We start from the raw sequence: 12,186 nt of genomic DNA on the forward strand, positions 1-12,186 counted from the left end.
GCTCGTGCTGTTGTACCTGGCTGAGCAATGGTACCACTGCTGTTTTAACAGTTGGCACAGCTCCCTTCATGCTGCTGCTCTGAAACGCAAATCATAATCAGAGCTTTTAAGGTAGTGTTTGTGAAGGAACGATTTTTCATGTGATTGAGATGGAGGAGAGGGCACTAGCTATTGATGGACCAGTTTATCATCCTTCAGGACCCAAATAAGGCCCTCAGGCTGCCAAATGAAAAGACCCTGGACAGTGATTCATCCTCACCACTGCATGTAACACACCTCTTCTTACACCACATTTGGACACAGGTATTAATAGAGTCTAAGAACAGAGAGCCAATTCTATCTGTTCCTGCAGAATGCCCGTTTTATCTGGGAACTTGTACTCAAAATGTAACAAGGCTTGTCTTAGAAAATGAGGACTTTAGGATAGGATTTCTCAGGGAGATTTAGTATGGGCAGATTTAGCAAGTGTATGATTCTTTGATGTCTACCAACCTGTTCGGAGCAGCTGTAGTGACTGACAACTTCTTTGTTTGTCTGCCTACAGCCTACAAGTGGATGTACAGAGAGCTGCACCCGAATGTTCCTATGCAGTATCTGGCGTGGGTCACATACCCACTTGTTCTTGTTCTGTTTGCGGCCATTTTCTGCCACCTCGTCTCTCCGCAGGCTGTTGGTGAGGGCAGAAGGCATGGCAAGATCTGTTTCTGTCTGTCTTGTTTCTCTCTGTTTCTTATTCCATTTGTCTGCAGGTTTTGTTCATCCCCTGCTCTGCTGTTGTTTTCAGGGTCTGGGATCCCAGAGCTCAAGACCATTATGAGAGGAGTGGTCCTCAAGGAATATCTCACTCTCAAAGCTTTTGTGGCCAAAGTTGTGGGCCTCACAGCTGGGCTTGGAAGTGGCATGCCTGTGGGGAAAGAGGTAAATATTGCTGTTTTCATGTGCAGTAGTGGCCAGGGTCTGGGAGGTGGAAGGGGTTGTCTCTGAAAGAAGAGTCTATAAGTGTTTTCTTTCTTTTGCCACCATTCCTTTTCTCAAAGCTCTGCTCTTTCCAGCAGCATTTATCTTCTCTTGGTCATTTTCCTCTCACTTTGAAAGGCTTGATAGAGAAAATGTCAAAGAACTTGTCAGGTGTTCTCGGGGGGGGGGGGGGGGGGGGGGGGGGGGGAGGAAGATTGGAGGACTGGCTGAGATGGCCAAAGAGAAATTATGAGATCTGCAATGGCTAAGTGGTTGTCAGTAACCAGAGGGTAGCCCTCTCTGATTTTCTCCTTCTCTTGCAGGGTCCTTTTGTGCATATTGCCAGTATCTGTGCTGCAGTACTCAGCAAATTCATGTCAATCTTCTGTGGTGTGTATGAGGTAAGGCACATGTCTCTGCATACAGCTTTTCCACAGGTTGAACTCCTAAGACACTTAGGATAGTTTTGGTAGGCCACAGAACACAGAGGAAACATGGATTGAAGTTCACTGTACTGCTATAGAGCAGTAAAATACAAGCGAAAGAAAATGGTAGTGGGAGGCCAGGTATACAGTTAAATAACTGTGCAGGACCACCAGTGTTACCTACCAATTACACAGAGGCTGGTTAGGAATATGCTTTGACAAGTTTTCAGTATCATGATGCTGATACCTTTGCACTGTGATCGTTGTCTGTATAAAAAAAGTAGCTGCAGACAAAGATCAATTTGTCTTTAAGCCAAATTTATACAGCATTGCTAATTATAGACACTGACACTGCCTCTAGGCTTTTGCTGTTGCAGAACAGCCTCTGCAGGCTGATCACTGTATTGACTAGTTGTATAAAAAAAAAATCTTATTAACTGCATATATAGCTAAATGTAGGAACTGCTTTACATACAGGCTCTTAGCAGAAACTGGCTGTGTAATACAACAATGGGTGGTGCTGTTCTACTTGAGTAGATCCTGTCTGTGCGTAAAGACCAGATGTCACTGCTGAAGACCAGCTGACAGTACTAAAGTGTGTAGAGCCTGCTATTTGTAATAGCAATGGCTGAATCTGCTGCTGGCTGTTGCTTTATTTCATTGTTCTGGATCCTAACCCCTTGGCTTTGCTCCCTCTAACCCCAGCATGCCCTTCTCTGGCTGCACTCTCTGTTCCAGAATGTGCATAGGCAGTTCGACCTCCTGGTGCCGGCTTGCGCAGTTGGAGTTGGATGTTGCTTCGGGGCTCCTCTTGGAGGCAAGTGTCTTCCTATATGTGACATTTAATGTACAACTCATTTAGCCTCTTGCTGTGAGATTTCCTGCTCTCAGGAAGGGTTCTCCACGGATACCTCTCTGCTCTAGCAACACGAGCTCTTTGTTTTCGCGTGTAACTGGTGGCAGTGAAAGAAAAGGAAGATTATAGGAAGTGTGACACCTATTGACATGCTGATTTCTAATGATGCAGCTTGTTCAGTCCCTGCCTGCCATGGACATTGTTCAAACTGGAGAGCACCAAGGCCTGTCCAGAAAATCAGTAAGGATCAAGCAGAGAACAGAAGTTAAAAAAAACCCTTCATGTAAGGAGTAGCAACATCTAAGGGCAGAAGGTGATGGCAAGTATGACAGGAAGCGATAATGTGAACAGGAGACTACTATATGAATACTTCATCAGTGGACTGGAGAACAGAAGTATCAGTGTGTAAAGTTTTGGGTTACCCATATAGAAGAGATGCAAAGGGCCAGTAAGATGGTTGGGAGGTTGGAGTAATGGTATATGAGGAGAAGCTGAGGAAGCTGTGTTTGCTCAGCCTAAAGGAGAAAATGCTAAAGGGGGATGGTCTGCCTGATGTCATCCACCACTTAAAGAGGGATTTTAGTGAAGATTGATCCAGGCTCTTTTCAGAGCAGCACAGTGCAAGAGGCAATGGGCACAACTTGCAACACGGGAAATTCTGACTGTATAAGGAAAGTATATACCCATCCCCTCAGGGTGGTTCAGCGCTGGCACAGGTGCCCAGAGGGTCCAGAGAATCTCCACCCTTGGAGATGTTCAGGACTCACCTGGACAAGAACCTGACCTAGCCTTGGAATTAGCACAGCTCTGAGCAGGGAGTTGGAGGAGACACCTCCAGTGGTCCCTTCCCACCTTCCTATGATGCCTCTGTGAGGAGAAATGTGGAAATTTATCTCTGTCCCCTCACATTTGTACTAGTCTTCTGCTTCACAGAATTTCCTTAAACAGCACATGTGCCAGAGGCACGTGGTAACTTCTTCCGAAAACAGTGGAAATATATTCATAAATAATTTGTCTTAAAATGTTCTCCATTCTTTGTTGTGCCTTCATTTCACTTTCCACGCATGCACTGCCCTGAACCTCTCTCCATGCTTATTGTGCCCAGAAATTTAAGGAGTTTTTGAAATGCAAAGTTTTTTCTAAGTTGGCTTTATTTCTACCATGTACTACTTTTCTGATAGTCTTCAAACGGATGAGCTAGCTGACAAATGCAACATGGTCTTGCATCAACAATAATAATGATCTTTACTCTGGTTTGCTTTAAAAAAAAGGGAAGGAATATAGTTTGTCAGCTACAAATTAGAGGTTCTTCAGGTGAAAGCTTGAGAAAAGATGTGCCAGGAAGAAAATCAGGTTCAGCAAGAGAGAGGCTGAGAGCTGTGTATATGTGGGCAATATAGCAAGTTGGAGACAGCCTGAGCTGAAGCCTGAGGCTTCAAGGCAAAACTTGTAAGTCTGCCAAAAACTTTGAGAAAAAGCAGGTTCTGAACCAAGGTTTAGACCACAGTCAGGTGGAAACATTGGTAGTATACAGGAGAATGGTATGTCTCTTAATGGTAAAAAAACAATGCAAAAAAACCAAACCCAAAAAACCTTCCATAACACAGTCCACAATTCTTGTTTCTTTCTCAGTACTTGGAATTAATATAGTCTCAGAGACTGCAGGACACATTATACATAGTTCACTAGAAGAGGCTAGAGAAGAAAAGAGAAGGCTAAAGGGGGAGTAGTCTAGTTGCTGTCTTCTGTAGCTAAAGGAGATGTTAGACAAAATAGCCAAATTCTGAGAACAGTGAAAGGACAGGGGACAACAGGCATAACTTGCAACAAGGGAAATTCTATCTATGCATTAAAAAAATTCTCCCCTTGCCCCAAAGGTGGTTTGGAGTGGCACAGGTGTCAAGAGAGGCTGGGGAATCTCCACCCTTAAAGGTGCTCAGGGCTCACCTAGCACCCTGATCTAGCCTTGAAGTTAGCCCAGCTCCGAGCAGAGAGTTAGAGAAGAAGCATTCAGAGGTACCTTCCAGACTAAAACTTGCTGTGAGTCTGTGGTAACGTTGTAGTATGGGAACAAACTGCAAGTTAGCTTTTGTAGCCCTAGTTGGGTTCCTCTTACGGATTCACACCAAATTGCTGAAAGTGATTTCTGTTACCTGGGAGCCATGTATTCTTTAGCTGACCTTAGTTCAGGACATAGCTTGCAACTTCACATCATATTGCCCAGGGTGTATAACTTCTTGGTAGTGTTGCTGATGAACACCACCTTGTGTATTATTGAAGAGCCTTCAAAATGGATTTGAAAAGCCAATTTAGCCCTCAACAAGCAAAAGGTGGCCAGCCTACTTTTTCTGAGTCCACTCTGGTACTCTTTGTTTTGGTCTATCTGGCTAGTCCTCTGCTGTTACACAGCACCAGCGCTCTGACACAGTGCTGGGTCCTGGGAGATGCTGTATGCCACAGGCTGTTCTCAGTGGTTGCTCTAGGTCTCTCTATCTCACACTGTTCTTCAACACTGTTCCATCAGGCTTCGCACCTTCAAACAACTCTAATTACCTCTTGCCATACTGCAGGCCATGTGGCATGTACCCTCAGTTTCAAGCTGTTAATCAGCATGCTGGTGGGCTGTAACACAACCCTCCCGCTATTCCAGACACTTTGAACTGAACCCTATCCCTGTTCTGGACATGATTATGTCTTAAGGCCACAGGGGCACTAGCAGGGCCCAGAAGTTACCTAGGATGAAGCTGTGGATATGGACACATTCCTCTGGGTCAGGGAATGGTCCATGACCCTTTTTTGTTGGGTTGTGCAGAGACAGCCTTGAGATGCCTTTTGGTTGAAGCTCTGTCAAACACCTGCTCAGGAAAACAGGAATTCATGGCCTTCTGGCCTTAGAATCCAGCCTGGCCACTTAGATTCCCACCATAATACAGGACCACCCTGTCTCAAAACTCTCATGGGAGGTCTAGCAGGCTACTTTGGGAACGTGTGACAGTAGAAAGTACCAAATACACAGGCTTTTAACACTGGTGTATTATACACCACCTAGGATATAGGTTTTGTTTTATTTTATTTTGTCTATCTGCTCACCTTTCACCATTCTCAGGTACTTCAGGGCCAAATCTTGGAGAAAGAGTGGAAGAGCATTTTCTCCCTTTCAACAGCTCTGTGTCTTCCAAAACAACCTCAGGAGAGACTCTACCTTTTATACCTTCCATTTCCCTTTATTATCATGATTGTTTTCACCATGACAGCACAAGCTTTACTAGGTGATCTGTTACCCACTCACCTACCCATAAGACACATGCATCCTGAGATTCCCTGCCAAAGTAAAAGAGATGGAGTAAAATATACTTATGCACCCTCCGCTCTCTGGAGGATTTTCCACAAGACATTTCTTCTACAGTAACAGAAATGTGCATGTTTCAATGAAAGATGAGTTGCTGCCTTCTCCACATGTCTTGAAGATGTGATTCCAGGTATATGCCTGTCTTGTGCCAGGTCTTGTCTTTTGAATGTTTTGAAGCTGTCCAGAAGGGAGAAGCAATATCAATATAGCTATAACTCTGAGACCGGTGACAGCATGTGGCTGTGCCTGCCAATTCTGTTACTCACTCTCTGCTTTCTGTCCTTCTCCCTTCTGTTTGTCTGTCTCTCTTTGTCTCTTTCACCAGCAGCAGCCATATTATTACACGGATGTCCTGACTGTGGGTTGCGCTGTGGGGGTCGGCTGCTGCTTTGGGACACCACTTGGAGGCAAGTGGCTGTTCTGTTTCCTTTTTCTCAGGTACCTAAATCCTCTCCTGCATAGTCCTCTTCTCCTCTTCCCCTTTTCCTGCACCGTATTTTTGATCTGTCATCTACTTTGAGCAAAGAAGCTTACTTTTAGCATTACCAACCTCCTCAGCATCTCTGACACAGTCTTTTTTCCACATGTCAGCCTTCCGGAGGCAAGAGTGGAAGGCTCTCTAGAACAGTGGTCTCCAAAGGGGTGTGCAAGATGATCCATTGGGGTGTGGGAAGGAAATATTGGAATTTGTCTGTTTGTTTTTTTTATTAAAAAAAAAAAAAAAAGGAAATAAATTAAGCTTCGCTAATATTGGAGTATATGTATTGGCAGTGGTGCCCTCACTCGGTACGTATGTCAGATGGCCGCTTGTCACATACAGTGCATGAGGTGTCCTGGGTGTAGAGTTGTTCACAACACGGAGGGTTGACAGTGGTGCCCTCACTCATTTACCTGCTTTCAACATATTGCAATGTCTTGCAGTCAGTGTGTGCCCACTTAAGTGGATTTATGAATTATATTATATAGTGTTAACTAACCCTCACAAAATGGACAAGTGGCTTAAAAAGATTCCTGCAAAGAGACAGGGGATTGAAGATACTACTAATAATGTGAGCACAAATGAATGACAAGAAAATGGCAGAGCTGACACTTGTCCTACTCCTAGTACAGGCTCTTAATCAGCCACATTATGTGGTACAAACAATGACCAGCTAATCAGATCTGACGAAGTTGGCAAAAAATAATTAAAATTATCAAAGGCAATTTAAAATATGGATTTACATCTGCTATCATTAACAATGAACCTCACCCTAAGTGTATACTGCGCTTTGAGAAGTTACCTAATGGTGGCATGAAGCCTGCAGAATTAGCAAGACATTTAAAACCTAAGCATCCAGAACATGAAGACAAACCTCTACAATTTTTTTCAATGATGTTTCAAGCTATGTGATATTCAATTCAGTACTTTACAGAATTTCACTGAACTTAATGATAAATGTTTAGAAGCCTTCTTTAAGGTTTCTTACTTCATAGCAAAAGACAAAAAGCCACATACCACTGGGGAAACACTTGTTCTTCCTGCCATGGTAAAAATGGCTGCAGTGATATGCAGAAAGCAGTACGGTGGCAAAGAAATGCATTCTTTTGTCAGCAAACACTGTTGGAAGATGCATAGAAAACATTGCTGAAGATTTGAAGAAACAAGTATCAGTACAAATTACACAGTGTGAGAGGCTTGCTATGCAGCTTATGGTATTTGCTAGATTCTGTTTTGATAGTGAAATGCATGAAGAACTACTTTCTGTGAGCCACTAAAGGAAAGACCTACCAGAAAAGCTACATTCTCAACAGTAAATTACTTCTTTAATAATAATGTTTTATGGAAAAGCTGTGCAAGTGTAATGACTGCTGGAGCAGCTGCTTTGGCATAAGAAAAGGATTGCGTGGTAAGGTTACATAGACAGCAACACACCTGAAATTCATTCCCTGCGCTGTTCTTAGGCAAGCTATTGCAGCAAAGAAATGGGAGCCAGACATGCATAAAGTACTACAGGATGTCATCGATGTGGTTAATTTTGTAAAAACAAGACTTTGGCACAGCAGAATCTTTACAGTACTTCCTAATGAGATGGGGAGTGACCATGAAAATCCTTTGTACCATACAGACATTTGCTGGTTATCTCGTGGCAATGGGCTTTTAAAAGACTTGTTGAATTTAAAGACCAGTTACACGTTTTTCTTTTACAAAAAAGAAGTGTTCTGAATTTGCTGATCTTTTCTGTGATGACACGCATCTGTCAGTAGCATGCTACCTAGCAGTTATTTTAAAAAAAATAAACACATTTAATGCATCCCTTCAAGGTGAAAGTGACATTGTAACAGTGGGTGAGAAAGTAACTGCTTTTCAAAAGAAACTGTACAAGTACAATGTAAGTGCGTTACCTACAAAAACTCTCATATGTGTACACTTAAAAAACCTCAGAAACAGAAATTTCTAACCTGTTTAAAAATCTTCCAGATCAAGAGTTTCAGTGGGGTTTGAACCCATTTGTTAAAGATTTAAAAATTCAACACCTTCTGTTTAGTTTGCAAGAAAAACTGATTGACATCAGGGAAGATGGAAATTTATTATCCAAATTTCAACAAAAATCTTTGCATATGTGGTGGATGGGATTGAAAAAATAGTATAATGATTTAGTCAGCACAACCAATGATGCTTTTCTTGCATGTGGATTTATGTATCTTTATGAGATATCTTTTTTGGCTATGACAGCCATTAAGACCAAGTATCAAAATAAACTGAACATAGAACCAGACCTTTGAATCACTGTATCACAAAGTGTTAAACCAAGATATTAAAAAATAAAGAAGAATATCAATATTTTTATTGAGAACAAAAAAATTTTTGTTCCATTAATAAGTAAAACAAATTTTTAAAGTTTTGTTTATTTCATCTTTATCTCATCCTTTTTTAATTTCTGGTTTTTTTGTGTATGTTTTATATTGTACATAATATATTAGTACAGTAGTACACGTACATAATTTTTAAATAAATACACATATATTGGGGGGTATGTGCTCAAAAATCTTTTATTGGTAGGGGTGTGTGATCAAAGTGTGGAGACCACTGCTCTAGAAGGCTATTAGAAGCCTCTCTCACACTTCTAATGTTACACTTCTGATTTTAACTTTGCTCCCTTTCCAACTCTTTCTAGGGGTCCTTTTCAGCATTGAGGTCACTTCCACTTACTTTGCTGTGCGCAATTATTGGAGAGGTTTCTTTGCAGCTACCTTTAGTGCCTTCATTTTTCGAGTCCTTGCTGTTTGGAACAAGGATGCAGGTAAGCTAAGAGCCATTTCCACTCTCTGTACAAAAGTTGCTCTATTAATTTATTCTTTTCCCTCTTCCTCGAAACCACAACCTTGTATGATGTTTGAAACTTCTGCTGTGACATGTGACTTCCAGCACTACAAAAGGAAAGAGAAAGGGAAGTATCTTATTTCATCAATTGTAGAACCCAACCTATTCCTAGGTGTGCTGGGGATATGACTGAAAATGACTGAATATGAGTCCTCGGCAAGTAAGAGGGCCCCTGAGGTGGGATTTTTGCCTCTACTCAGCATAATGTCAAGGCTGCAGACACAGAGGTATCCCATCCCAAAGGATGTAATACATACTGCAGTGTATACTGCTGTGATCTGCTGGAAATGCCATGGCCTGCTTTTGTCATCTCTTGACTAGAAGCATAAAAACCAAATAGTCTAGAAAATTGAGATGATAAAATGATTAGGAGGCTACAGGATTGGTATGGTGTGACTAAAGGTCCGGAAAGAATAACTGTCTCAAGTAACTGAGAAGTGTGTGTGCAACATCTGTGCAGACAGAAACAGCACAGGACAAGCTTGTTCAGGAGAGAATCTCAGATACTGTGGGGATGGAGTTCTAGCTGATGCAGAAGGCTACCATTTCTTTGTAAACCTCTTGCTTATAATGTCTTCATCTTCTATATTTACAGTTGTATCTATTTTATTGAGCTGAGCTCTATGTGGGCAGTTCCCTTACCTAAAACTGCTGTAACTTATGTCTCTCTTGACTTCACAGGGTTGGATATTTTTGTGCTAAAACATTATTTGGCTTGAATATTCTCTTGAATATAGAAAGGGACTACACTTTCTACCTGAATGTAGAAAATGACTACATATTTGTTTGTGAAACACTGCCTCATACTGACCGGTATTCAGATCTGTCACAAAACCCACATCTTTCTGTTCTTTCCAGAGGAAAATATAAGAAATTCAAAGATAGATGACAGGAGATAATTTCCTATCCTTCACTTTATCTACTCTAGCTCCCTTGCTGATCTCCCAAATCATTAGAAATTAGCTTAATGCTGAAACCTCTTAATTACTGTCCCTTCTTCAAAATCATCCAGACAGCTTTAACACCCACATTAATGGCTCCTTACGTTCTGCTTCATTGACTGTCTGGGTTAAAAAGTTCCATGATCCAATTGTCCATGAAAAATAGTTCCTTTTCATAGCTCTGAATTTTCTTTGTCTGTGTTGCCAGTATCCTTGTCCTTGTATTAAGGAACTAGAAACTTTTGTCTAGCTAAGTCATTCATTATTTTATGATCTTTTATCGTGCCAGCTCTAACTTTTCTTTCATGTCTTTTCTTGCTCATTTCCTTCTGAAAGTTACAAGCCCTGTCTTTTTAGTCTTTGTTCATGCAAGGGTTTTTCTTAGGCCCCCTCTCTAGTGTCTTCACAACCTCTAAAGTCTTGCCTACTCCCAGAAGTCATGCACTCGGTAGATAAGCGGATGTCTTTGTGCTAGTTTCCTGTATGGCTACTATTATCGCCCAGTAAGAAAGCCTTTGTATGAGGTGGGTTAATGTACTTGAAAGTGGAAGAAACTGCTTCCCTTATGGGCACCTACCTATAATGTTCATGTGCCACATGTAAACTATTGCAAATTCATACGTAATATGTGAAATAACTTTTCTGCTTAGGCAAGCATTTGCCATCTTCTTCCAGACTATTTTTGAGATAAAATGATCAGAGTTCCAAGCAGGTGTGGCTATTGCATGGATCTACTGGAAGGCATTACAATATTGCAATGCAATACTGTGCATTATGATATCATTTTTATGCAGCTTTTGCACATTTCTAGCAGCTGCAATTAGGAAAAAGGTAAAAAGACTGTTTACTTTGCGCTGTCTACACTGATACAACTCGCTTTCTTGAAATACAGTTGTTAAATTAGATTCCTTTCTAATGTATCAGTAATCTTCCCCGACTGTATTACTTTGCATTCAGCAACACAGAACATTGCCTTTCTTATGCAGTCCTCTCTGCTTCCAGCCAGGGTAAACTGATTCAGTATCATCATGTGCAGATTTTGCCATCTTCCACAGAAAATCCTGAATCATAGAAAGATTTAGTTTGGAAGAGACCTCTGGAGCTCTCTACTCCAAACTCCTGCTTACAGGAGGGACAACTTTCCGCTGCCTCCCTGGGCATCTGTTCCAGCGCTGAACCCCTTCCCCAAAAAGAAGCATTTGCTCCTTATATGTAGACAAAATTCCCGTGTTGGAAGTCATGCCCATTGCCTCTTTTTCTTTCACTGTGTCTTTATGACTTCCCCACGAGGTAGGGGAGACTGCTGTTAGAATCCCCTTGGGCCTTCTCGTTTCCATGCTGAGTAGACCTATCTCCTGCAGCCCCTCCCTGTGCCCATGCCCTGCACCTTCTTGGGGCTCACTACTGGACTCTCCCCAGTTTTGTAACATTTTGTTTGTACTGGTTTTTCTAGATGTGGCTTCATCACTGCCACATAGAAGGAAATAATCACCACCCTCTACCAGCTAGTTGTGCTTTTGCTGACATGGCCCAGTGGTTAGCTTTCATTTCCACAAGGGCACATATTAAGCATTGTCTCCACGAGGACCCACTGGCATGAGAGCAGAGCTTTTCCTCTTCACTAGGCCCCCAGGCTGTATTGACACACCTGCCGTTCCAGGTGCGGGACTAAATATTTGTCTTTGTTGAATTCATGATGTTCCTACTGGTCAACTCCTCCAGTGTGTGGAGGCCACTCTGTGTGAAACCCTCCAGGTGACAAACCACCCCCTTCTCTCCCTCCCCAGCTCAGTATGGTGACTGATGAGTGAGTTCCATCCTATCATCTAGGACCTTGATGCAGATGTTAAACAGAATCAGCTCCAATATTGACCTCTGAAGAAATCCATTCAACACCACGGGGACCCAAGAACTCCTGCTACATGTGTACTATGACATGTATCATTACATGACTGACATGATAAACTCACTTTTTTTTTCTCTCTGGACTAGCTTCTGATCCATGATAATATTTTCACTTTTGCTGTTTGATCAGTGGACCTCTACATGAGGCTCCACAGCCTCATGTGGGACCTCTTAATAATCTAAATAAATACCATTCCCCTTAATCTGGCTTTACTGTTTTGTTAAGAAAAACTCTACATCACAAAGTTTTTATTCATTTGAATTACCTTTCTGGGTTTTTTCCCTAGCTTTGAGGTTCAAAATAAGTATTTACAGGGTTGTGCTTGCTTTTAAAATCTAGACGTGTATTACTGATTTGCCAGGTGCTAATGTACAGGTCTCTTTGCACTTCA

The 12,186-nt window shown here is 41.9% G+C and overlaps 1 protein-coding gene across 4 annotated transcripts in view; it reads left to right on the forward strand.

Annotated features, from left to right (window-relative positions):
• The window catches only part of CLCN1 (chloride voltage-gated channel 1), a 42,874-nt gene that overhangs the window by 9,460 nt on the left and 21,228 nt on the right, over positions 1–12,186 (forward strand). For 2 of the 4 annotated variants that reach the window (XM_030020628.2, XM_041124738.1), the window contains exons 4-8: positions 545–673; positions 785–918; positions 1,281–1,358; positions 5,916–5,994; positions 8,743–8,868. In XM_030020628.2, coding sequence (XP_029876488.1) covers positions 545–673; positions 785–918; positions 1,281–1,358; positions 5,916–5,994; positions 8,743–8,868 — 546 coding nt within the window. Of the gene's footprint in view, positions 1–544; positions 674–784; positions 919–1,280; positions 1,359–2,087; positions 2,200–5,912; positions 5,995–8,742; positions 8,869–12,186 lie in introns of all 4 variants that reach the window. The other 2 variants (XM_030020627.2, XM_030020629.1) reach the window with 2 other exon arrangements.

The sequence above is a fragment of the Aquila chrysaetos genome, chromosome 7 (genome assembly GCF_900496995.4).
Source record: "Aquila chrysaetos chrysaetos chromosome 7, bAquChr1.4, whole genome shotgun sequence".
NCBI lineage: Eukaryota > Metazoa > Chordata > Aves > Accipitriformes > Accipitridae > Aquila > Aquila chrysaetos.